The sequence below is a fragment of the Epinephelus lanceolatus genome, chromosome 3, assembly GCF_041903045.1.
Source record: "Epinephelus lanceolatus isolate andai-2023 chromosome 3, ASM4190304v1, whole genome shotgun sequence".
NCBI lineage: Eukaryota > Metazoa > Chordata > Actinopteri > Perciformes > Serranidae > Epinephelus > Epinephelus lanceolatus.
Window position 1 is genome coordinate 40,032,080 of NC_135736.1, and position 27,702 is coordinate 40,059,781.

Sequence of the window (27,702 nt, forward strand, 5' to 3'; positions counted from 1 at the left end):
GCGGGGGCGCTACAGAGCCGCGGCTCCAACGGCTATCCACGCGATATGTTACAAGAATCACGCGATAGTGGCCACTTGTTTAGAGTTCCCGAAAGATGGCGGCGGCGCCTCCGGATGAGGCTAGCCTGCAGTCTCGCATCAGTAAGTCATTATACTGTACACTATCTGATTAACTTTTGAACGTGAAGCCATAGCCGATGCGCTGTTAGGGGACACGGATATATATTATCAGTTTAAATTTGCCGCTGTCGGACATATTACTCTCCCCAGGGGAGATATGTTTAAGAGTCAAGAGAGCGAATGTCATCAAATCAAAAAGTGTCAGTTGTCGATGAGGAACAAACTCAGATTAAATGTCTCCTTTGCTGTGATGTGCTCGTATTTTGAGCTCACATTGTGGTTACTGTTGACAGTTTGAGGGTGGTGATGCTACACAAACATGACATTTAAGTAAAAAAGAATCATACTAATGTCCAGCTGAATGCTAACAGAATCTACTAGCTAGTTAGCTGCTGATCGTTTCCCCACGGACCAAGACAAGCCAGCTGAACGAACCCAAAACCAGGAACCATAACGACACAGTACTAATGCCATGATCTTAGACACAGCAGCACCAGCAACCTCAACTGCTCCAAACAAGCGAGGCAATAGATTGTGTAAAGCAAACAACCAGAGGCTACAGCTGCTGACAGGGAGCACAGGCGTTCAGTAGGATTTACTCTAAACTTTGCTGCTGCTGTTAAACCCCAGTGTGAAGTCACTACCTGCAAGAAGTCTGACAGACTTCACACATCTATCCAGAGCAATCTGACATAAAGAATGTCAGGAGAATCATGATTTGTTATAATTTTTGCTAAATGTAATATAGAAGACAAGTCATATGCAGCAATTTGAGATGCAGAATTTAGTCTAATGTGTTTCCTTTTACACAGACAAGGCCACCAACCCTTTGAATAAGGAGACCGACTGGGACAGTATCAAGGGGTTTTGTGATCAGCTCAACGATGAACCAGACGGGTGAGATGATGATTATGATGAAGATATCTCACCATTTCAAAATAGTTGTTCTCTTAAAGGTCCAGTGTGGAAGATTTACGGAGATTCAGTGGCGTCTAGCGGTGAGGATTGCAGATTGCAACCAGCTGAAACTTCTCCAGGTTAAAATTCATTTAGTGTTCATCATTCAGGGGGTTTTCACTGGAGGCAGAATTATCCATAGTAGTCTCCTTCTCTCCAAAACAAACAGACCAGGTGGTTAAAACAAGTAAAGATGCCAAATTAAGTAGTTTCACATCACAAATCAGTGTTTGTCCTGTGCTGTTTGTCATTTTTCAGACAGATCGCTATCCCGGCACCTGCTAATGTGTGCTCACCTTATTTCTGATCCAGACATTTAGGAGGTTTTTACTGTACACCGAATTATCCACAGAGGTCTCATCCTCTCCAAAACAAATGGACCCAGTGATTTAAACTGGTAAAAACACAGAATAAAGCAGTTTCACATTTGTGACATTGCTGTTTTTCCTATGTTGCTCATCATGAAGGGGCTGCAAACTACGATGGCCAACGCAAAAACATAAATGGCCCTCTCTAGAACCAGTGTTTGGTTTGTCTGCTACTGTAGAAACATGGCGGTGCAACATGGCAAATGCCATAGACGAGATCCCATTCCCTATGTAGATATAAACGGCTCATTCTAACATAATGAAAACACAATCATTCTTATTTTCAGGTGATGATACACTAAAGAAAACACCTGTATTGTATTCCATGTCTGCCAGTATATCCCAAAAAGCTACACACTGGACCTTTAATCACCATATACAAAATGCACAATCAAATCAACGCTATGCCAGTTTCTCTAAACTCTAACAATTTGTTTTAATCCAGTTTCAAAACTTTTACCTCGCATCCTATCATACCTTATATATCCTATGTAATATTTTATCACACAACATTAAATATCTCTGACCATTCTCCTGCTTTCTTTTCACTTCAGAGATGTTTAGCTTCACATGTTGGCAAATCATTTGTGCATGCTTTTACAAAGTGTTTCTGTGGCACATTTCAAATTGATGTCTCGTATTATTCTTGACTCATTTTTGTCTGTGAGTGAAGTGAAGGTTAATTTGTTTAAATCTATCAGTCCCCAGCTTGCAACCAGACTTCTGGCCCACAAGATCCAGTCTCCTCAGGAGTGGGAGGCTATGCAAGCTCTCACGGTAAGCTAACAAGTGTAAACGTGTTCAGAACGCCACGTTAGGAGCCACTTGTCGTTATTTTTAGAATGAATGCTTTTTTGTGGAGGATTGTTTGAGCAAAGGTTAAACAAACCTTAAATTATTCACAGGTTCTGGAGACATGCATGAAGAACTGTGGAAAGCGATTTCACAGTGAAGTGGGAAAGTTTCGCTTTCTCAATGAGCTCATCAAAGTGGTGTCACCCAAGGTAATGATCCCTGTCTGTGATAGTTAGTTGTTGAGAAGTGAAAGCAGCTTTTAACCACCTATAGAAACTTTGTGGGAATAGTTAAAGAACAGCATAAACACATTTTTCTTTAACAACTGCTTGAATCTCCTCTTCTCTGCAGTACTTGGGTGCCCGGGCTCCAGAGGCAGTGAAGAAGAAGGTGTTAGAAATAATGTACAGCTGGACAGTGAGGCTGCCTGACGAGACCAAAATAGCAGATGCCTATCAGATGCTGAAGAAGCAGGGTGAGTGCTCTAGAAGTTTGACAGCATGACAAACCATCAAGATAAAGGACAAGCTTGACAGGTTGCTTTAGCTTGAGGTTTCTCATTCTCTTCATGGTTTACATGCACGACGTGTTACATACATTTAACATACAGTGGTTCATTGATGTGTTTTAAAGTTCCCATATTTCGCTGATGACGTGATAGTGCTCTGTTTGGTTCCCAGTATTTTCCGTGTATTTGCAAATAGTGTTTTGCACAAGTCAGTATCAGTTCCCCTTTTTATGGTGATGAGCCACAAGCATGAGACTGAAGTCCTTAGTCATGCTGCTTAGTTGAATCTAGTGTGAACTGAAAAAGCAGTCTTAAGTTACTGCAGTATAATCAACACAATATCAGTAGCACGTTTGGACAGAATACAACTGTCTTATCATTATGTGATTGTATTTATCTAAAAGAGGTGTCAGAAACAATGTTATAGCAGCATTATCACACACTGTATGTCATGGACAGTACTCTGAGTCAGAGGAGACCTAGATGACCTCACTGAGTCGTTGACATGTGGTGTCCTTGTCCTCTTCCAGGCATTGTCAAGCTGGATCCTGTGCTTCCTGATGACAAGCCCCTCCCACCCCCTCCACCCAGAGCCAAAAATGTCATCTTTGAGGATGAGGAGAAATCCAAGGTATGAGCGATGATGACGAGGCACCAGTCACTTTGAATAGGTGCTCAAAAGGAAAGACTGTTTCTAAAAATGTTCTGTGCCCATCAAATCCTGTTTGAAGTGACACTCCTGGGAAAGTCATCAAGGCACCAGCAGTTTACAGAGTTCTCTTCCTCTTTTCTTTCCTCTCCCTCTTCTGTCCTATCCTGTTTTTGTAGATGCTGTCTCGCCTATTGAACAGCACTCACCCAGAAGATCTAAGGGCTGCAAACAAGCTCATTAAGGAAATGGTCCAGGAGGTGAGTCATCGGTTTTGTTTACTGAATGTGTGTGCTGCACAGTTTGTGGTTTTAGTTACATGCATGTGTGTCTGTTTTTCCACCATTTGTACAAACAACACACCTGATTATGTAACGTGCCGACATTAATGCACTTGAAAAGTAGTCTCAAGGCCTTTTAAGATATTTTTGATTATTATTTTTAGAGGGATTATAGAGCAGGTTATGCACCCGCTTTCCTCCAACATTGGCAATATGTGGAAATCCAGTTATTATGAAAGCAAGAAGCAACGTCTGCAAACTTACCCCATGTCACAAAAGTTAAATCAAGATGTTTCCACCCTGCTTGGATCTTCATCAGGTCAAAATGTTTCAAATTTAACCAGATAACAGAAAAAATATGAAAATAAGAGGCACTATATCTTGTTCAACAAGAAATGTGGTTTACATAGGAAAAACACAAAGAGCACCAAAAATGAGGCTAGCAGAACACCGGACCCAGGATCAGAGTGGCTAATCATTCAGTGGCCTCTCTTAGATACACTGGCATCAAGCATGTTAGATCTCAGAGACGAGGAGGAGATTTAAATGTTCTCTTGCGAAAGTTTTTACACTTTCGGTCTTTGCTCTCTTACAGTTCAAGGTCTGAATCGAGAATGGGATCAAACGTTGTCTCTAAAATAAAAAATGGTTGTCCTCCTTGTGTGTTTATAGATATGTGTGTATTTATCTAGACCTTGCCACACATATTTGCAAAAATGAAAATCTGTCTATTAATATAACAGATGTGTTTCTTCCTTATTTGGATTTGACCTAACTAACTTTTTAAAAAGGGTGTTTTAGACCCAATTGTATCACTGTTTTTCCCCATGCACGTTTTTTTCCTGTGTATTTTATTGAACTGTTTCTGAAGTGGTTTAGATGGTTAACCACACCTGCCAGCATAAAGCTTGTCAGCCTTTTGGTGTGCATTATTTATAAATACAGGTGCGGTTTCAGCTTTTTAAACATTTAAACAAGCATTACACTTATTATATGTGTATAATTATTATCAGTGAAATCCAAGTAATGATCAATGTTTTGATCTATTGAACATCAGCTTTTAGATTCATTTAGACATTATTAAAGATAATCATCTTGAAACTAATCGGTTTCTCTGATGTTCAACACCTTTCGTTAAATTCCTTTCAAAATAATTAATATAAAAACATTAAAAACTGAACAGGTTGTTCCCAGAGTCATGAAGATTAACGATTAGGATTTGAAAGTCATATTTAGCAAAATGGGTATGAACAGATTTAATTGTTGAAAATAAAATGCTTGTCATCAGTCTACAAGCCCAGGGGCATCTGAGATATCTCAGATGTCTCTCCAATTAACATGTATCAACCAGAAAGAGCCTTAAAATGATCACAAAAAGATGCAAAGGAACTGCAAAAAGACACAAAATTACGACAAAAAGGGGTCCAAACAAAGACAAGGAGACACAAAATGACTACAACGAAAAATAAAACGACCAAAATAGGCACAAAACGATCTCAGAGACACAAGACAAGACACAAAACCACCACAAAGTCTGTGTTTCTTGCTGCTATGTAGGAGAGGTAGTGGGACTTTTTGTGTATCTGTGCCCAGGGGCCTGTTGTCTCAATTTAACTCCTCAAATCATTTCCATGGCTCATGAAATTTTAAAATGTAAAATCTTTAACAAAAAAAAATTTTAACATTCACATATTTAGATTTTTATTGTGATAAGAAATAATCTTAAACAGTAATGTAGCCTGTATCACCATAAGGCATTATTTCCTTTTATCTTAATCACCCTGAGGAACAAATTTAGTCACTGTGAGATCCTTTCGCTCTTTTTCCAGGACCAAAAGCGTGTGGAGAAAGTATCAAAGCGATTAAACGCCATCCAGGAGGTGAAAGAGAGTGTGAGCCTGCTGAGCCAGCTGATGGAGGGCTACAGCAGGGACAGCTGCTCCCAGAGCAACCAGGAACTCATTAAGGTTAGCACAGCTTAGCACATTAAAACTAGCTGCAGCTACAGTCTCGTAATTCTGCTCGCGTTACCCATTGCAGGTTTTAGAGTTTGTAACGTGTCTGTTCGCAGGATCTTTACCACCGCTGTGAAAAAATGAGGCCTACGTTGTTCCGATTAGCAAGTGATACAGAGGACAGTGATGAAGCTTTAGGTAAGGCTGCTGAACTCATGACTTTGACACAATGTCATACTATCTCAGGCAGAATAAGGTTTTTATGAAGTCACATTTTTTCCCCCATACAAAGGCACAAGATGTGAAAACCACATTGGTGTTGCTCATGAGCCTTTCTCTGCTTACAGCGGATATCTTACAGGCCAATGACAGCCTGACACAGGTCATCAACCTGTACAGACACCTGGTGAAGGGAGAGGATGTTCCAAAGGACGGCACAACCATGCCCTCACAGCCAGGTGGGTGCATGCATGTGATTTGGCATCCTTTACTGTTTTTACTGCTTGGTTGTTTAAATAAATTATCCAGTCATCTCTGTAGACGATAAGATCACAGATAAGGTTTTCTTTGTCCAAATCAGACGGCACTAGCTCAGCACTCGTAGACCTGATGGGACTTAACGCATCAGCCAACTCAGCACCATCCAACCCAGAGCCCTCCAGCCTACAGAGCCTGACTCAGACCGTGGGCATCAGCCTCTTGGATGATGAGCTCATGTCACTGGGTAAGCACACAAAACCTCATCTGGCTTGTAAACACAAAGGCAGATTACTAAGCTTAACTTTTTAACAAGCCAAAGAGGACATGTCAGCAATGCCTGCACAGCACAGTTTAACCTGATTTCCACTGGCCGGTGTGTGGCCCTGCTGCTGGCTGTCTGTCTGTCTGGCTGAAACGGCGTCTTCAGAGGCAGGCAACATCTGGCGAGACCACAACAAAGCCACACACTTTCACAGCCTTTTTAGATTTAGCCAAATGTGTTACAAACTGATATCAGCAGTGATGTTTTTCATTTGAAATTGTGTTCAGGGTTTGTTTGAAAGTGTTTTTGAACAGCATTACATTTTCCAGCACATAATGGCGCCTACACACGTGGCAACATGGTCTACACTCAGACATTGAACTTCCATTTCTTAATCTTACCCCAACCCTCTGTTTTCAAGTGCCTCGGAACAGAGTTACAAGGGGTTGTGGTTGAAATCTTCTCCTATGAAATGGGACAACTCTTTAATACTGTGATTCATCATCAGTAGTTGTCGATGTATGTAAACAGACGCACCTGTGGCAATAATAGTGTTCTCACAATAACTTTTGCCATTCATCCGATAGTGGTAGTAAAGCACAAATCTTTCATAACTTAAGTTTCACACTACCAACTGATCAAACAAGTCATGAAATAAAAAAGAACACTGCTTCATTACCAGGCCACTAGCAGTGCTCTGTAGGCTAACGTTAGCAACCTGTGTTCCTACCCTGCCAGTCTGCACTGATGTTTGAGGAGCAGTAACAAGTGCAGCAACTTCACTGCTTGAATTAAGTTACATTTCAGGCAGAATGCAACATGGAAATATTTCAAAATGTGGGACTGTCATGCACAAATCAGCAATAACAATGTAATGTTAGCTAGCGAGCTAGTTAGCTACTGAGAAATCAGCATACTACTAGTGATTTTTTTATGCTTGTTATAAAGAAATGGAACATAATACATTGAACTGTTTTTTTTTTTTTTGTCTTATTTGCTGTGAGGGTCCAAAGACAGAGGGATGTCTCATGCAGTAAAGCCCTCTGAGGCAAATTGTGATTCATGATTCTGGGCTTCATAAATAAAATTGAATTGAATTGATTTTTCTTTGTTGCTCCTGCAGCTGTCTTATCAGTGATTTTGTGTTTGCCTCTGAAAGACCTCAATTTGGAGGGCCATGTAGCACTAACTTTTCCCTCTATTCAAACAACAATCTGAACACCTTACCCCCAGACATGAACACGCAAAACAGGGGCAAAGGGTGTGTCAGGACTGAGCTGTAACTTCAGGGACTGTGCTACTTTAAAAACCAAGAAATTGCAGCAGAGAATGTACTTTTTATGCAGAGTTAACCATTTTAATATAAACTGTTGGCTTTTATAAATGTTTTATAAATTGGTTCTTCAGAGTGTTCTGACTTTTGGTCTCATGTGTGCTTGGTGACATGCACACAGGACCAAGTCAGATTGCAGTGACAAACAAGATGGGGGAAAATCAGTACTGACCAAGAAATAGCCTGTACTCCAAACTGACCAAAACTATGACCAAAAAAAACTTAAAACAAGTAGGTAGAAGAGTTTTTTACGCCTCAGGCCATCAACCTATATAAATGCAGCTTATTCCACATGTTTCTCAGCTGGTCACTTGCACTGTGACACTTTTATATCAATTTATTTTATTGATTTTAGATTGGCTGTTTTTATTTTACTTTACTGTTTATTCAGTCTCAATCAAATGTGTTTAATTATGTTGTCGTTTTAGAACATATGTTGTTCTGTTGTTTCTTACTTCTTATGGGGTCTTTATGTCTGGAGCACTAAACCAAACAAATGTTCCAGTGTGTGACAATTAAGTTTATCTGAATCTGAATCTTTAAAATGTTAAAACCACCAAAAACTGAATTAACCTTTGTTGTCTTTGATTTCTCAGGTCTGAATGTAACGGAAAACTTCGACTCTCAGAACACTTTCCAGGTGCAGACTGTAAGATAACACTGTACTGCTCACATTAAAGCCATTTTATGTGGAATTTAGAAATGTCTGACAGAACAGACAGACTCTTCTACAAACAAAAACCATCAGAATAATTTAAAATATGTCAGAATCACATACAATTATATATGAGTGGTTTTAATACTGATTTCATTTTTCAAAACCATTTTACATCATCTCCATCTCCTCATGCACTTACTGACAGGCACTCTTTAACCCTCTGTTTGTTCTCTCAGTCTTCTAATAGCACCGAACCATCTGCTGCATCGATCCCTGCCGCAGTGTTGCTACCAGCTGTGGTCCAAACACCGCAGGCTCCTCCAGCAGGGGGCCCCACTGCTCCCTCTAAACCCATGGACGAGCTGGAATTGTTGGGGAAGACATTGTTACAGCAGTCTCTACCTCCAGAAAGCCAGCAGGTCAAATGGTAAGTTCAGCAGACTTAGGGTTGCACAATATGAGGAAAATATGTTATAACGTAATTTAATATAGTGATATGATATTATTTGCAATTAGATAAACTGATCTTAAAATGCACTCAGTCCTGGCTTTCTGCTGCTGTTAGTATACTGATAACATTGCTTGTTGAATTAAAAAATTATAAATTATTTCCAACATTCTTTAATTGAACAAATTTAACATTTAACTGAACAAAGACAGCACTAAAAAGATGAAGAAGTGCCACACAGTTGTGTTAAATCACTTGTAATGGGGCGTTATATATTTGATATTTTTTCTCCTGTATAACTTGTGTTTCCCGTTCTTCTACACGCAGGGATAAGCTCCAACCTCATTCCAGAGTCACCTTACGAGATCTGCAGACCAAGTCTAGCACCAACTCAAGACCCACTCCCAATGCAACCACCACCTCCTCTGGTCCCGCGACTGCTCCAGGGCCCACGCCCAGCCTACCCATCCAATCAGAGCAGCCTGACACTCTCCTCCTCTCCAATCTCAGTCTGGCAGCTGCTGAGAAAAGCTCTTCAGCTGCTGCCGAGCCCTACGACAACATCTCTCTCACTGACGTTACTGTGCCTCTGGAAGCAATCAAACCTAGTAAGCATGAGCAAGAACGAGTCTAGTCACAGGTGCAATTTTCTCCATTTCTCTTCATCACATTTTGTTTCTCTGCATTTCTGCAAATATATTTCAGGCAGCTTATTACCAGTGACTGTATTCGACAAACACAGTCTCCGGGTTTTGTTCACCTTTGCCCGAGACTGTCCTCCTTCACGACCCGACGTGCTGGTGGTGATCATCTCCATGCTGTCCTCGGCCCCCATTCCTGTCACCAACATCCGCTTTCAGGCAGCTGTACCAAAGGTAAGTTCTCCCTCCTTGGTTTCGAATCTATCAGAGCATCAGTGTAAGAGCCTTATCTTTGTGCGTATCGCTTCTTAACATGTTTTTTGTGTGGGTGTGTCTATGTTGCCTAGGTGATGAAAGTAAAGCTGCAGCCTCCATCCAGCACCGAGCTCCCGGCCTTCAATCCCATCCTGCCTCCAGCTGCCATCACACAGATCCTGCTGCTGGCCAACCCTCACAAGGTACTGAGACACGCAGCATGAAAACTGGGGCGGTCAAAAGTCCGAGTCAGCCTCAACTGACTTTTTTTTCTTCTCTTGTCTTTCAGGAAAAAGTACGTTTGCGGTACAAGCTGACATTCAACCTGGGTGACAAATCTCACGATGAATCTGGCGACGTGGACCAGTTCCCGCCTCCAAATACCTGGGGGAACCTTTAGTGAGAACGTCCCACCTCCCGTCATCTGATCTGCTGCTTCCTTTAGATTTAGGTTGAAGTTGTCCCTCATTGCTGGCTCGAGGCGAGATGGCCTCTCTACACTTCAGTAGTATTTGACTCTGGTTTGGTAAAACAAACTGACATTAGGCCAGTTGTGGGAACCAGCTTCTACCTTGTGCCTTCCTTCGCAGCCTTTCTGTCCTTATTCGATCATCTCCACGTTCCTGTGTTTCGTAGCTACTTTTCCCTCCTCCAGCAATCATTCCAGCGCAAACTATAAAGCAAACTGTCAGAAACTTTGATTCAATGCAGTGACTTTTGGGGAAACAAGTTGACCCTTTTAAAAACTGAATGTGTGCATTTTTCTGATCAAAGGGAGAGCTCACCCTAAAATCAAAAATATATATTTTTCCTCTTGCCTGTGGTACTACTGATGTGTGAGGTGCTGAGTGTTGGATATATCGGCTGTAGAGATGTCTGTTTTGTTCTAAGTTAGTGGAGCGAGATGGCACTCGGCTTGTGGTGCTCAGTGTCCAAAAAAATACATTTGAAAAACTCAACAGCAATGTCTCTTTCCAGAAATCATGACCTAGTTACTCAAGATAATCCACAGACCTTGTTGTGAGCAGTTTCATGTAGGGACTATTTTCTTTCTACCGAACTACACCTGCCAACTGTATCATCTTGCAGAAGGAAGCATGAGATGTAAACACTAATGGCGTCCTCCTCAGCTGAGCTCTAATGTTAGCTAGCCCAGTGGTGCTAGGTGAGCTAGCAGTAGATGCACACTTCCTTCTGCGTTGATACGGTTGGTGGGTGTAGTTTGATCAACAGAAAATAGTTCCTTCATGAAACTGCTCTGCTTGACTTGGGTCGTGATTTCTGGAAAGGGACATTGCTGTTGAGTTTTTAAGATGTACTTTTTTTTTAGCATTTTGCGCACCACAAGCTGAGTGTCATCTAGTTCCATTATATGCGAGAGAAGGCAGACCTCTCTACGGGCCGATATCTTCAACACTCTGCAGCTCACACTAAAACAATCCACACTGATCAATAGCACGACAGGTAAGAGTAAAAATATGTACCTTTTGATTTTGGTGTGAACTGTCCCTTTAACACGCTGGCTGTGTAACACTTCTCTCAGATGTCCCACGTCATGTGAATTACACGTCACAGCTTCTGTTTTATTTTTACAGAAACTGAAAGTATCTGATGCATTCCTAACTTTGGACAGCAGCAGAGAGGGGTTGCAGCAAATCATAATTTTCTTTTAGCCCATCAATAACGCTCTTCAGTTATAGTTTAGTTACATGCTTAAAGTGACGTTTACAGTATGACCAACAGCCAAAACACCCAATGTATTCAAACTATGATGTGGAATAGTTGGTATTCTCACCTGATAAATAACTTATCAGAATTGAATTTCCTATCAAATGACAACACTACGTCAGTATTCAAGGAGCAGCAGCAGCAGTGTATTTAATGATCTAATGGTGTCATGCTCATCTTATTAGCAGATCTCTTGGGTTGCATAGGGAAATTAAATTAAATTTAACTGTTAACACTTTGAGATTGTTGAAGTGGTGGAGACAGTGTGAGGAGTTGATCTGAAATGCAGTAATAACTGGAAAAGTACCAGGAGAGACCACAGCAGTGTGTCCTGGGAGCGTACAGAATATACTGGTACATCGTTTTTAATTATCGACTTGGTTTTATTATTTGTGTCATGCATGGGCAGTGTGTGTCTGAGCTGTGACAGTAGGCCTTTTCTACAGCGGATTTGTCATAGCAGGAAAAGCACACTTGTTTGGAAGTCAACCATCATTGAGTTTATTAGTTACGCCCGTGCTTTTCCTACTGCGACATGTAAAAAAAATGTCCTCTGTGAAAAAGGACTATAAAACAAGGACACTGAATCGTTGCCCGTTAAAATGCTGAAGTTTAGCTTTTAATTTCTGCACTTTTATTTGTTTTCATCCCTTTTGTTTTGACGTCATGTTTCACTCAGGATTTTGAGTTATTTTACACAACACCAATTTTCATGCACTTTTAATTTTGCACATGCGACCATTCCATATTACAACACATTGTCCTTTCTCATTTGCTGCCTTTCTTATTGTTAATCGACCCAAAGAGGGACATGTCAAGTCCTGAGTTGACATTGCTTGACATCCGGTCTGATTCTACCACATGTGCCTGAGATGAAACGTTTGATTTTCATTTGCTTTGTACATATATGTATACAAATGACTAGTTTGATCCTTGTTTCTGTTTTCATATGTTCATGTCCTTATCGGAAATGATGACTTTGTGAAAGAAATGACACATCAATGATGTTACAGAATCATCCCAATATCCACGGCCGCTGAGTTGATTGGAGCACTTAGGGTCATGAAGACTAAAATAAAAAGAGATTGGAGGCAGACTGGTTCCACCTGAGATATAAGACTCTGAAGTGCACGTGAAACTCCAAATGTGTCTAACTACAGTAGTGATAGAGCTGGAGATTCAGTTTATAATATGCAGAGGGTTTAAGGGGAACTCTGGTATTTTTCAACCTGGACCCTGTTTTCCCACGGTTTTGTGACTGGGTGATTCATGGGAACAATAATTTTTGAAATTGGTCCAGTACTGAGAGAGAGTACTGCAGCTGACAGCGGCAAAACAGACTACAATGTAACCTCTCTGGACAGGTGGTTTCACCACTGACAGGCTCAGATAGTGTCTGACAGCATCACAGAAAAGACGCTATAGGGAAATGACATGTATTTCCATACCTTTTGCTTGTTCTGCTCTGTTTTGTGTCCTAGTCTCACTAACAAGATGTCTCGCTCTGAAAATCAGCTAAATATTCAGCCCTGACATTTATCTTTTAGATAACACTAACATAGACTTTCTGCACTCCAATTCAACAAACTATTACTGGCACTTTTCTCTCCAACCCTCACTAAAGTTTCCACTGTTTTCTCCCTCGTGAAGAATGAGACTGCCACCACGAGCCTTGGACACAGAGCATAACAGAATGAGCGAAAGGTTTCTCTGTCCGTCCTTTTCTGTAATGTTGTAAGACACTCATATTAAAAATCTGAAAAATAGGGCCCAGGTTGAAAAATACCAGAGTTCCCATTAAGAAGTTCCCACTGAGTAATATTGACTCAGTTATATACTTACCTGAAAGCAGTGTTACAATTCCTTTGTTAGATCAACACAGTGCCATCAATCAGTCTGACAGGTTGTTTTGGATGACTTTGAATCAGCTGTTTCACTTCCATAGAGATTTACTTATATTTATTGACAGATGCAGATACATCACAAACTTGTACAGGACTGGAAGGAAGAAAGCAATAATGAGACAAAGCGGTAGCCTCAGTAACCATCTTTCAGTCCGTCATGGCTTAACCAGATTGTAAATAATTGACATTTGTACTCCCAGCACGATTTACTGTAAACTATGCATTGAGCGGGCTGTAACCAGTCCGACCACATTGTCAGATTTAGACTTATCTTCTCTATACATTAGCAAATTTGCCACAAGAACTACAAGTTTATTGCAGCCTCCATCTTCTCCACAGTATCCTCCTATTTGGGATGTACAGTGCCACATTATTTGACTGGATAAGCATTAATCATTGGTCCAGTCTGTGGGGAAGATAATGATGGATATCATACCTTATTCTTGACAGAGGTCTTGACCTTAAGATATTAAAGCTGGGGTAGGCAGAATGCTGGAAAAGGGCACCAAAAAAAAAAAAGGTACAATTTGAAAACACACCTTCCTCCTGCAGGTCTAACCTGTGTAACAGCAGCAACAGAAAGTTTGCTGATATGGTGGGGAGTCAGGGCTTCCTGGTCCCCTGAGCTGGAGTTTTTGCTGGCTCAATTCAGGTTGCTGCAGCCACTGACTGGGGGTCCGTCCCAGGAGCTGCTGCCAACTCGCCTCCCACTGAGGTGGTCTGTAGCCACAGCTGTGAGCCTTTCCCTCCAGTTAGTAGAAAGCTAAATCATTACCAACACTTTCTCTCCATCTCTGAAACACTTTGGCGATATTGACTTATTTTATTTTGTTCGTCAAACTCTCTTTTTGATAAGTCCCTATTTGGGTTGCCTTGCAGTGTAGGCAGTTGCTGTCAACACTGGAATAGCATCTTCTCACCAGAGATGGGCATGTGTATCTGTAATTGTAGAACAGCCAACAGCAACGCCTTCTCTCGGAAATGACCTGTGATTGGCTGAGGCCTCCTGTCAGACGCTAGATTTACTGAAGCCTGAAAACAGAGCCAGGTGACCTATTGTTCTCTCAGTTCACTTCAATTACAATATGCTCAATGTATATTATGGAATTTTTCCCCAATGACGCCAAAATGAAACTGCCTACCCCAGCATGTCTGCTCTGAGGGAACCTGAATTACAGAACCAGCTATCGCACCATTCCCACAAAACATGAGACAGGTGACTTATTTCTTGCGGCCAGCCATGCTATTTCATGTCCTGGTGAGATGGATTTAAAGTATGTTACAAAGTAGTAAGTTATTGCTGCGCTCCCCTATCTACAAAACTTGCTGCAGCTACAAACCCCCGTCTGTGGTAACCTCAGTCGTTTACTGAGATACCTGTTATGCTTCAATCCGCAGTACACTGCAAGAACATGATTGAGCACTGTGCATGCAAAGCACTCATCCAGCTTTCAGATGAATCAGACTGGACCTCCCACATTAATTCGGACTGGCAAAAGAAAAACAACCCAAAAAATTTAACTTAAGACCCAAAGTGAGTCAATCAACTAAACTGAATCCAGATTTTAAAGATTGATACACGTTAAAAAGTGCAGCAAAACAAAGTGTTGTGACAAGGCCTCTACTCTACATGTGTGTATTTGTGAAGGAGGTGAACAGTCTTTTCCATCTGTGCTCTTGATGTAAATAAAAGCTTCATGCCATGATGTATATTTACCAATAAAAGCAACACACGTGTACATACTTCTGGGTACAAACTGAGAATGTACAACAAATGTAAGGTGAATAAAGTCATTTGTATGGGGAATTCACCTGATGTATAAATATTTATCAAGAATTTACAAAGTAGAAAAAAAATGCTTAGATTTATTTATTAAGAAAAAAAGAACAATGAATAAAAGAGCAAACAAACCACAATAAAGTGAAGATGAAGATAAACCTGCATTAACAATATGAGTTAAACAGTTAAAAGTTAATAGAAACAAAAGTTTTGACTTGCTACAGGACATGATAGAAGTAAAGAGTAAATGTTTTTAAACCTAACGCAACAGTTCATTACACACACAAAAAAAAAGAAACTAAAATAGTGGTTGCATGGTATCAACACTACGGAAGAAGATTCACCACCGGGATGCATTACTTCAATGTTTGGAATAACACAAGCCCAAAATTAATTGAATAATTACCATATGTTGGTGGTCAAAACCTCAAACAAAATAAGTCGGAGATTTTGAATATTAATAAAAGCTGGAACAGGACGAGGCTCTGGAATGTGACTGCATATATTAGGGATCATTTTTCCCATAGATCAGCTCTTTCACCCATGTACCACTGAGGCCTCAGTGTAAGATAGCTTTCATTCAATTGTCAACACAATTTAAAGGTACGCTATGCAGGAACTGTCAACTAATGTTTCTAAACATTATCGTCCCTTGAAGGTAAACAACAACCCCGGCTTTGCTACATTTGCAGTTTTTTTTCTGCGCTTCTGGCACCTTGTCACCATCTTTTTTATCAAAGATGTTCCAACGTTACTTTTTTCCTCCTGACACAGATACCTATCAGAGGTATTAAAACACAGATACCTCCCAAGCCTACTTGCATGTTGGCTGATACTAAGTACCAGTGAGATACCACTGCATTTAAAGGAAAATAAAAAAGAAAACTGATGTATACTACTATCCTTGTATGGATGTGAAATTATTGGTATCATTGTTGTGTTGGGTGGCTCAGGTTAAACCTTTAGTAAAACAAGGACAACACGGCAAACTGATTCAACATTATAGGCAGTATCAGAGGCATTTCCGATATGGATATCGGTATCAGAAAGACTCCTTTTTGTAAAGTCCCGACCTCACCTCTGCACTGCGCCCAAGGATGTCCCAATTATAGCAAAATCTTTATCTTTATCTCTATCTTTAGACTAGAGGGACAACAAACTAGTGAAATCCACTGCTGTAGTGTTTGATTGAAATGAAAACACAAGACACTTGTTCCTCCCTGGTACGTGGTTGAGAGCACCTGTATGAGGCTGTGGAGAGTGACGATCTAGGTTGACAAAATGAAGGGGGAAAGTTCCAGGTCTATACATATTTAAAAGTACAAAACAAATAGAAAAATATAAGCCCTTACCTCCTTAGATATATGCCTTTTCAAATCCCCGCCTCTTGGTGATAACAAGAGTTGGAGAGTAAATATAAAGTTAAACTGTGAAAACACTAAGCTGCGCAAATTAACTCAGTGCCTCTTGCTCATGATTCTACTTCCGGGGAGGTGGAGGGCCTGGGGGAGGAGGGGGTGGAGAAGCAAAAGGGAAAGGCGGTTGACCCATGAAGCCCATAAGCCCTGGCTGTGGTGGTACAAACTGCTGAGCCATCAGAGGCTGCAGCCCCCCTGATGATTGAGAAGGAGGAGGAGGAGCAGGAGGCTGGCCAAACTGACCCTGCTGCTGGTTAGACTGATCCTGACCTCCCCCAGACTGGCCTCCGCTGCGCGTGTTGTAGCCTCCGCCGCTGTTGTAACTCTGGTACTGATCTGAGCCTGAGTTGTAGCTGTTCCTGTGATCCCGGCTTCTGTCCCTGTAGGAGGAAGAGGCGGAGGAAGTGGAGCGGTCTCCATCACGGCTGTTGCGGCTATCACGGCCGAAGCCACCGCGGCTGTCCTTGCTGCCGCCACCACCGTGCATGCGGCGATCACACTCTCCCTGGTACATGAGGTTAGGGTTGTTGGAGCTGCTGCCACGGTAACGCATTCTGCCACCTGTAACAAACAACACATGTAATGTCAGTGTTATTATATCCCAGCATTTTTATTTTAGTTTGATGACTGTGAGGTATTACAGATGTAGTTGTGAACTTTTATAAAAACAAATTTTTGTCATATTTGCCGAACTTGTCACTACACAAAGTAGTGCATGAGACAGTCTGTGAATAAATCATGTTTCTCTGCCTCCTGGTTGTGCTTCTAATGGCATATGCAAGAATCCACCACACATTAAGTAAAACAAGCCTCTAATGCAGCTGTCAAACATGTAAATCACTGCTCTTGAACTGTTAAACTAGGCAGCGCTATATGAATCAAGATTCTGTTACTGCATTGCCTATTTCTAGCCTCAAATGTTTTCAGAGACATATTTTAGTGTACTGTTTAGCTGTAAAATGAGAATATTTGCGACCCTGCCACCATGTTGGAAACAGTCGGGCCAAAACAAAGCACCACCCACTGGCCTGACCGGAAACATTCTCATTTTACAACTAAACAGTACACTAAAATATGTTTCTGAAAACATCTGAGGCGAGAAACAGGCGATGCATTGACAGGATTTTGATTCATATTTGATCAGCGCTGCCTAGTCTGACTGTATCTCATGAGATAGACATGATTGACAGCTGTGTTAGAGACTAAAAAATCCCCTTTGGACATGGTCACACATGCATCAAACACTGGCAAGTATACGCCTCCCATTTACCTCCATTCAGTGTGAGCCAAGGGCCAAATAAAACATTTGCTTCTGGTGGCAAAGCTTATTCACATCTTCGGTGAAATTTGAGCGGCGAGGTTGCAGCCACAACCAATAGCTTAGTATGTAGAGGACACACTGATTGTTGCCGTGTCTAACCAGCTGAAATTGTGTGATATTGGCCATGAAAAACACTATCTAACCCACATTCGCTCATGAGCGACTGTACCCTTAGAGGCACTACAAGGAGGCAGAGAAACATTGTCTCGTGTACTACTGTCTGGATATTGTGACAGTTTCAACAAATACGACACAAAGTTATTTTCATAAAGGTTATCAACTGTAGCTTTAAGTCCGTCTTACCGCCTCCTCCACCACCACGCCCAGATTCCACCAGCTGAAGCAGTTTAGGGTTGATGGCCTGCCGGGCCTCCGCTAGCACCCGGACAAGGTCTCGCGCCTGGCGCAAATTCCCTGGGGTGAAGAATGTGTAGGCAGTGCCCTTGTTGGTACTGCGGGCCGTGCGTCCAATACGGTGCACGTAATCCTCAGAGCAGCTGGGATAGTCATAGTTGATGACGAACTTGACATCTTCCACATCTTTTGGATAGTGAATGAATGGTTTTACAGCGTGGAGGAAAGCAAAGACATGATAGTCTCAAGGGGGGGAAAAGCTTCTGGAGGAAGAGCTGATCATTTTAATTCCACTTCAAAAGCTGATGGTTTGTATTTTAATTAATTAATATACATATAAACTGTATGTATACATGTTATTAATTTAATCTTTAATTTTGTTCATTAACAAAGATATATTGTTGATAAAAATCTAAACAAGTAGAATAACTTACCTGCTTTGTCAGAAAATCGAGCAAAAATCCATACATCAAAACATTTTCTTCAGTTTAACACCGTTATAATTGATTTAAATCCAGTACAGATAAAACTGAACTTGAGGTTTTTGAAATTGAGCTGTACAGAAACCATGTTTAGGCTTCATAATCTTCACACCAATGTGATTACTGGTCAAAACATGTGAAGACGAGGAGTCTGTTTCTTATTACAGAAGACGTGGGGCTCTGACAGCACTGCTGATCAATACGTCGACCTTTTCCCCTCCATCATGACAGACGGAAGCCATTTCACCAACCCTGACCTACTGAATAACAGAATGACGATGTGCCGGCTGCTATTCTTTGGACTAAAACATAAGCACGATGGAAGTACGTGGATGTGTGGTGAGCTCATGGAGGAGTTAAGAGAAAGGGGAGGTGAGGTACTTACCCCCTTTAGGATGTTTTTACAAAGGTAGTCAGTTCCCCCTGATCAGTCCTGGTTTATAGTGAGGGGCTGAGGGGGAGGGAGACAGGATTCATCCCTCACCTTCTGCACACACCAGCAACGTCAGACGGGAGCAGAACCGTTAAACACACACACAACGGCTGGTTCTGTTGCTCTCTCGCTGCATTGCAGGGCCCTCCTCAGACCCTGGCCAGGACTGGATCCAGACGAGCCCGTCTAACTCTCTCTCCCCTGTCTGTCTGCTTTTTGGGACGGACTGAAGGGCAGACAAACAGGAACCTCAGGCTGCTCCCAAGGAAGGCTCGTTGGATTTAAAACTCTGACAATACTGGGCAGGGGGATCTTAGTTACCCATGAGGACTAAGAGGGCTTTAATCCATCTAAACCTAGCCGAGCTTCTACTTTAACATGACTGAGGGGGCAGTGACAGCAGCGCAGACTGTTACAGCTGCCGTGTGCTGCCAAACCCTGAGAGGAGAAGAGGGGAAAAAAGAACAAGGATACGGTCATAGGGATGTCAAAGATCTTCACTCATCCCCCCTTCTCACATTTATCCTGCCAAGAAATTAGATCAAAGCCTTCCTGTTGGTGAAACGCAGAAAATTCAGCTGCTACTGTCTTACTCATATGTATCTGCAAAACATAACAATATGAATCATTTTGCAGAATTACATTAATTGAGCACCTACACAATATATTATCTTATGTACACCAATCAGCCAAAACATTAAACCACTGACAGGCGAAGTGAATAACATTGATCATCTCATTACAATTCAATGCTCTCTTGGGAAATCTTGGATCCTGGCTTTTTATGTGCATGCCCCAACATGAAACTCCCACCCAAAAACAGTTGCTGGCCAAGTGCACCCCCTAATGGCAACGGCACTCCGCAACAGCAGTGCCTCCAAATCCCCCTTATCCCAATCTGATTGAGCATATATGGGATACACCAGTGCCCCAGGTCTACTGTGTCCATGCCTCGATAGGTGGGTGTCCTGTGGGGTCCTTGAGTCCTGTGGGTTGTGAGGGGGCCTTCTATGAGTCTGACCTCTTCCAGCACGTTGCATGTGCTTGATCAGATTGGGATCTGGGGAAATTAGAGGCCAGGTCGCCGCCTTGAGCTCTGTGTAGGGCACGGTGCGCTGTCCTGCTAGGGGGCCACTGCCATTACAGAGTGTGCTCAGTCTTGCAACAGTGTTTTGATGGGTGATGTGTGTCAAGTTGACCAGAGGTTTCCCAGAAGAACATTGCATCATAACAAGATTATCAATGTTATCAACTTCACCCATCAGTGGTTTTAATGTTGTGGCTGATCGGTGTATCTTATATGTGGAAACGGGTAGTATGAGCAGCATCCTTATTTGATTATTTAATAAAGGAGAGATAAGAAAAGGTGTGCAGGAGCATCTGCCCCACACAGCCCTCCTTTCAGGAGTGTGCGTGCCAAAGAGCCCCGGTTGAAGGAAGCCATTTAACTGCAGTAACAAGAAACAGACTATAAACCCAGCAGAGCAGAGAGCCTGCAGGCTCCACACTAAAAAATGTCAGGTCGTAAATAGTAAGGGAGATTCTTAAATGTAATGTGCTGATTCATCTCATTGTACACCAACAAATTCAAATGGATTACACTTTCTTTGTTATTTCCACATGTCTATTGAAAGCAATACTACAAACTTTATGTATTATGGAAAATTCCTAGCATGAGACCTATAATAAAATCAACCTGGCAATTGTAAAAGGCAGAAATTTGTCACTTGCTAAAAATGTATTTTGTTTTTACAAAACAATTGCCAGATCCAGCTGGCCTCATCTGTAGTATACTTACCTATTGGTCAAAATACTAATTGCTATGCACACATCAATTAACTCTATTGACTCTATATAGTGTTCCTCTATACATGTATAACACTTAATACTAGTTACAGAAAAAATATAATTCACAAAAATATGTAGAAAAAATGAGAGAAGAGACAATAATATGAGAGATGATGCAGCATTAACTATGTGTGTGAGCAGACATACCCAGACCACGAGAGGCCACATCTGTAGCAATCAGTATCGGAGCTTTGCCACTCCGAAATTCTGTAAAATTAAACATATTATTAATATAAATTTAACATGGAAATAATCACCACTCACACTCTGTATTATCCATGGGCCTTATAGGTATACTTGCCAACCCTCACAATTTTCCTAGGACTTCCTCCTGGGTCACAATTCTCCAGTGTTTCTCCAGATTATTTTTAACACCTTTTTTGTTATCACAACCTGTTGCTAATACTGCAAAGCATCTATAAATCCCACGACTGTAAAAGTCAGACAACAATACAGCTACACCAAATGTCTTTTCCTGGCATGACAAGACAAAGAGCTGCTTGCGCTTTGTCCTCCTCAGTAAGTGAGAGATGAAGAAATGGAGAGTAGAAGAGAGAGAAAAGTAAGACATTTCCGACACCCTGGAAAGAATAATTCTGGTTTCTTACAGAAAATTTTAAAGGAAAAGGGCTTGAATTTTATAAAGTCTGCCTCATTGATTTTTCCGTCAATCATGGGGGTTGCACATTGTGATGAAATGAATGAATGTAAACCCATGAATATTACTTTATGCCTGAGATTTATGCAAGCTCATGTCACAGCAGCCTGTCCTGGGGTAGGACCTCCACATCCCTCGCCTGGTATCTAAATCCGCCGTATTTTTGAGGTCTCAAGGTTGGCAAGTACGCCTACAGATATGGCAGCATACTGGTTTCGGCAAGACAATGATGTACAAAAAGGGCTAGAGAGAAGTGGTACCATTGTATTACAAGTATTCTTACCTCCGAGTACCCAGTCTCTTTCTGGCTGGCTCTTGTCTCCATGGATACACATGGCTGGCCACCTAGAAAACAAAACCATAATGAAGTGGGAAGATTAGTGAACACTGAACAGCTCCTGTCTGTCAAATATGTGCATAATGCATCCTAGATGATGATGTATTAGATGTTGTTTCATAACAGACAGTCATTTCTCACCCGTCCCGCCTCATCCTCTTGGTAAGATCATCACAACGCTTCTTCGTCTCCACAAAGATGATTGTTTTGTTCTCTTTTTCAGCCATTATCTCCTCCATCAGCTGAAAAAGTCTGCAGACAGGGAGACAATCAAAGCACATCAGTGGTACTAAGCTCAGTGTCAAGTGAGTGAAAGGATGAGCTCATGTTCTGTAACACTATCATAGCAGTTAATAACATATCATAACATAGTGTCATTTTAAGCCAGACATGTTCTCGCTCGCTATCCTTACTTCTGGTCCTTTTCAGTCTCCATGCAGACATCGACAATCTGCAGGATGTTGTGGTTGGCACTGAGCTCCAGAGCACCAATATTAATCTGAATGTGGTCCCTCAGGAAGTCCTCGGCAAGCTGCCGAACCTCCTTTGGCCAGGTTGCACTCCACATCAGAGTCTGTCTGTCTGGCTGTGAGACAGAGAGAGAGAAAAAGCATCCAACTGATTTAACTGAAAAACACCTCTACATTAAAGTGTACATAGACATGTTTTTTGCTTTAACTTATCATTATAAAGTAAATATTGATTGCGCAGTGTAATAGGTATAGAACGAGCCTCTCTATCACTACACAACTTTGTCTGCCAACATGTACTTTCTCTGGGAAAAATGAAGGCTCAATTTAAGGCACAAGGGAAGTGTGTCAACCATTGTGCAACCAAAAAAGGAAGGATAGCGCTTTTACTTTCCCTGGTAGCTATTAGTAGCTATCCCCAGTTGCCAAAGAGTATGAATGTAAGTTTTCTGCAGTTACTGCAAGCTGTTTGTTGAGTTGCATCTTGGTAAAATACTTTGAGTTAATTTAACTTCCCTCTGGTTAGCAGTGAGGCAGCGTAAATGCCTATGGTGACTGTGGCACAGGAGGTAGAGTGGGTCAATGCTCAATGGTTGGATCCCTGGCTCCTCCAATTTGAATGTCAAAGTATCTTTGGGCAAGATACTGAACCCCAACTGTGTAATGAGTAAGTGGCACCTGTATGGTAGCCCTGGCCACCAGTGCATGAATGTGCAATCTTAGTTCAGACTATGGAGCCTCTGTGTTATTATTTCACTACCTAAGCACAACTTGTAACCCTTGGCTACATTATTATTCCCAGTAGCAGAATTGGCTGTGGAACAACCAAAGCAACTGTGGAAAGCAGTAGAAGCTGCTAGGCTCTGAGTAAAATGGAAAGCATTCTGGTTGTCTTTGCAACGCCATCAATATCACTTGGAAATGCTACGAGGGAAAAGTTGAAAAATTGTCTGTTTCCACTTTAAATATGCCAATGTAATCATTTCAAAGTCAGCAGTCATGGTAACTGAGCCTTTGTCCTACCCTGATTTGTTCCACTATCTTGCGAATCTGTGGCTCAAAGCCCATGTCCAGCATGCGGTCAGCCTCATCCAGCACGAGGTAGGTGCAGCGCCGCAGGTTAGTTTTCCCACTCTCCAGGAAGTCAATAAGGCGACCAGGGGTGGCGATACAGATCTCAACACCTGGAATCACACAAAATCAACACATCAAAAAAAAAAAAAAAAAAAACGATAGAGATACACATGTTATTAGATGATTAGGCAGAACAATGTCCCCTCTGCTTGTTGATTTTTTTTTTTTTTTTTCAAGCAGTCCAACAATTGCTGTCAGGCCTGTCTACACCCAAAACCTCACAAGGAACAGTGTGGGCTAAAATACCAGGCAGCAGCTGTGGACTGTTTTAGCAACACTGTGCTACCACAACACCAAAGCTGGGAAAGTAGTCGCAATGCCTAAGTATAAACTGTATACTGAGGAGGGTTTTATGCATTTCAAATTATTTTGAATAATCCATTACATGTGTCCATCTACAACCACACCCACCCCTCTCGAGATCTCGAATCTGTGGTCCTTTGGGTGCTCCACCGTAGACACAGGTGCTTTTGATCCGGGAAGACTTGCCGTAGTCATATGCAACCTGTTGAACCTGCTGAGCCAGCTCTCTGGTCGGAGCGAGTACCAGACACTAAGAGGACAGGAAGAAGAGGAATGAGGGAGGTTAAACAAACTGACTGTGTGCGCACACTAACAGAGGAAACACTTCTATATAACATAATAACACATATGGAATTTGCACTCACAATTGGGCCATCTCCCCTCTCCAGATAGGGCTGGTGGTTGATGTGTACAATAGCAGGAAGAAGATACTGCAGGGAACACAAAAACACAACACTGAATCCCACTATCGTGTCATTATTTGAACTCTCTGTTCAAACATTGTATTGCAGTCGTACTGCTATTCGTGTTCATGTCTTTCTGTTGCAGTTTTATGTTTAGCTGTCAACACTTCACATCCTGTGAGATGTGCTATGCAAATACACTTTTTATGACTTTCAATTAAACATCAAGTGACGTCGTGATGGGCTGTCAAACGTCAGAGTGCTCATAAATCTGTAACGTGTCATAAGGTAGAGCAGCAATGGCACTAAATAAAAGAAGGAGGACCAATGGAATCAGACAAGAGTCAAGACCTCTGTGTCATTCTTCCATGAGCTTAAAGTTGTAATGTGGAATCAACGTGGATGCTACTAAGAAGATGTGTTGTATTTCATTGCTCAGAGCATTTAAACAAAATTTGGATAATGAAGAGCAAAACAAACACATCAGGTGAGCTATGAAATATGATTAAGAACACATTTTCTGATTATTTCAACACCCCTGAACCTAGCACAAGGCTGCAGAATTAACTGGGACGTCTGCTACTTACTCCTCAATGAACGACAGATCTGTGACATTTCACTAACGTCCTATTGAACTAACATAGCCTACCTACACACCATACATGTTGTGCTAAATCATGATGACTGGTAATGAAACAAAATACAGTTTTGTGTGGCAGGAAACACTAGCTGTTGAATGTGCATGTACTTTAACAGAGCGTCACGGAGAAACTGACGCCATATTTCACAAAAAGTATCAAAACTCTAAAAGTCAGAAACATTTTCACGTGTCAACTCTAAAAAAAAACAATACTGTGAAAAGAATCGTTATGCCCATCACTACAATAAAGTGTCATCACTATGTAGGGTGGGGTAAAGGCCAGGTAGCCTTACCGCCAGTGTCTTTCCGGAGCCAGTCTGGGCAATCCCCACCATGTCCCTGCCGCTCAGGGCCACAGGAAAGCCCTGAGCCTGGATTGCTGTTGGCTCCTTGAAGTTCTGCTGCAACAGCACATCCATCACATACTCTGTCAGAAGGAGGAGGGAGACAATCAACATGATGGTTACACTATTGGACTTTTACTGTGGTTTCTGTCTAACAGTCTTTGCAGCCGAAGGACAGTCCTCAAAAGCATTTTCTTCTTCTGAACATGAAACTTACGTACACTCCACCTGGTCATTTAGACTAATTGTATTGCTTTGTTTAAATTTACCATATAAGGGGCACAAACAAACACAAAAATTATATTTTAAAGTCCCGAAATGCTGGAGTAAGTGAATGAATTATTTATTGTACATGCTAGAGATAGTTTGTACAGACATTATAGTTTGTGTAATGTATGGTTTACTAACGAGGAAACTGTGCATGGTGAAAGGCAGTGACCGCCTTTGGACAGCCGGAGCCTCTGACGGTTATCTCCTTCTTTCTGCGAAATTCTTCCTGATCATACTGGGGGGAAAAAAACAGAGAACATATATTTGGACAGGGTGTATCAATTATTTAAATACCTTTGTTAATCTAAATTGTCTGCAACTACAACACAATTGTTGATGGCCACTGTGAAAAATGAGCGATACTGATGAAAATATGATCAACACTTTGTCAGTTCTTTGATTTACCTGACTCATGCGCTGGACTTCTGGATGTTCACCATAGAAGTTCTTCTCAAATTTTGGCAGCTCGTCCAGGTTCCACCTCTTTTTACGGAGACGCTCACCTGGATTCCCAAACTTCATAGGTGGAGGTCCACTCCGGCTGCTCATGGGCCCAAACCGTGGCCTGAGAGACACAGTAATAGTTAACAGCAAGGCAGGCTACGGCATTACCTGCAGCAATGTACTTTATGTTTTTGACATATTTGCTCTTGTCATGCCAATTATAATAATAATAGTAATGATCTTTACTGTCCACAAAATGAGGCAATTTGCCTTTGAATTGACCTGTTGGTTATAATACATCACAGTAAAATTGCAATGCATAAAATAAATAACACAATTGGGTTGCGGTGATATACGGGTTTTAAGATATAGGCTACCATGATACATAAGTGGATGGTTATCATATCAAGTTGACGATTATCATATCCTACACATGTACTTATCTACGATATTGAAAAAAAAATGCAACTAGACGGAGAATCTCCCCTTTCTTTTAGGTATTTTCAAAGAGGACACTCTTTTTACATATAGTTCCATTTACAAAATAGTTTCAAGTCTCAATTATAGTAATATAACATTTGTTCCACCAAAAATAACCCTTCTATTTTTATTCATTCAAGGGTCATTCTGTATGATAATAATATAAATTTCTGTAATACTGTAATGCCTTGAAACCGCAATATTTTCTGAGATGGTTATGATACCATGAAAATCTCACACTGTTGCAACCCAGGGTGGCCATGGCCCTCCCTAGCGCGGTGGTGCCTCTGCATGCATCTATCCGTTTCTTGTATTGTTTATCTAAAAGTGCAATTATGTAATACACTTATCCTAGACCCACTAATTTGATTTTGTAAGGAACAGTGTCTAATTTATGTGCTTTGACGTGCAAGAAGTGACAGACACTGTAAAACCAATTATTGTGATGTTTTTCAGCTAAAATTATCAGAGCTAATGCTCAGCTCAGTTTGCATCATGTAACTGATAATTATGATGACTGAGGCTATAACAATTACTGCGGAATTTCGACAAAAACACAAGTTTCGGTGACCAGTAAATGTTTGTGCTTCAGTCTACAGACTTTGGTGATAACATGACCTCTACGACTGCAATGTTTATAGTGAAACTAACCACCAACTGCCTGGAGAGAGGCCTTCAGGAGGTTTGAGCTTTTCTGCTTTTGTGTTGCACTTACTGAGAGACCAGTCTCAACGGTCACGGCTTTGGGTCAAATTTCCTGCCTGTGATATCTTCACATTATGCACCTAATATTGTTACAAACATGTGTGTGTTATGTCCAAATATTAACAACAAACTTACCTGTCTCGTCCACGGTCTCTGTCTCTGTCTCCGTAGGAAGAACCCCCTCTCATGTTGTCGAAAAAAGTAAACTATCTCCGCTAACGTTATAATCGTTACGTACGCTTTAGCGTTACTTCGGCGTTATTCGCAAATAGAAACTACAGTAATGCGCAATTTACACTCGCAAAACTATTAATATTAGACTATAATTACGCTTAATTTCGAAATTTGGTGAACTATTGTTGTGTGCGTCACGTAGCTAAACGGCTGCTTCCCTGCCCTCTTCAGCGACGTAACTTCAGCTAGTAATTCTACGTAGCTTCATTTGGAAAGAACGAGCGCTACGTACAAATACTCCCTACGTTATAATGGTGAATATGATTCGTGTACGTGTTCGTGCTTTTTAACGGTTGGTGGC

The 27,702-nt window shown here is 41.4% G+C and overlaps 2 protein-coding genes across 3 annotated transcripts; one reads left to right on the top strand and one right to left on the bottom strand.

Moving 5' to 3' along the window:
• The first annotated feature begins 4 nt into the window (after positions 1–4).
• Positions 5–12,532, top strand: LOC117254713 (ADP-ribosylation factor-binding protein GGA1-like). 2 transcript variants are annotated; one of them, XM_033623104.2, is made up of 17 exons: positions 5–141; positions 933–1,017; positions 2,147–2,222; positions 2,351–2,449; positions 2,592–2,715; positions 3,279–3,379; positions 3,577–3,657; positions 5,508–5,645; positions 5,750–5,831; positions 5,981–6,091; positions 6,214–6,357; positions 8,305–8,357; positions 8,603–8,793; positions 9,142–9,422; positions 9,520–9,689; positions 9,803–9,913; positions 10,000–12,532. In XM_033623104.2, exons 1-17 carry the CDS (start codon positions 96–98, stop codon positions 10,108–10,110), a joined length of 2,004 nt encoding a protein of 667 aa, XP_033478995.2. In that variant the 5' UTR covers positions 5–95; the 3' UTR covers positions 10,111–12,532. The 2 variants fall into 2 exon arrangements, with proteins under 2 accessions (XP_033478995.2, XP_033478996.2); XM_033623105.2 differs by having other exon boundaries at positions 8,305–8,348.
• An 850-nt stretch (positions 12,533–13,382) lies between these two features.
• LOC117256018 (putative ATP-dependent RNA helicase DDX17) lies at positions 13,383–27,586 on the bottom strand. The gene is made up of 13 exons (XM_033625305.2): positions 27,303–27,586; positions 25,944–26,103; positions 25,677–25,773; positions 25,218–25,351; positions 24,246–24,311; positions 23,989–24,130; positions 23,467–23,627; positions 22,387–22,559; positions 22,115–22,225; positions 21,920–21,981; positions 21,126–21,185; positions 18,165–18,401; positions 13,383–17,101 (listed from the first exon to the last, which is right to left on the bottom strand). The coding sequence occupies exons 1-13, from the start codon at positions 27,353–27,355 to the stop codon at positions 16,602–16,604; spliced, it is 1,956 nt and encodes a 651-aa protein (XP_033481196.1). The 5' UTR covers positions 27,356–27,586; the 3' UTR covers positions 13,383–16,601.
• Between the last annotated feature and the right edge of the window lie 116 nt (positions 27,587–27,702).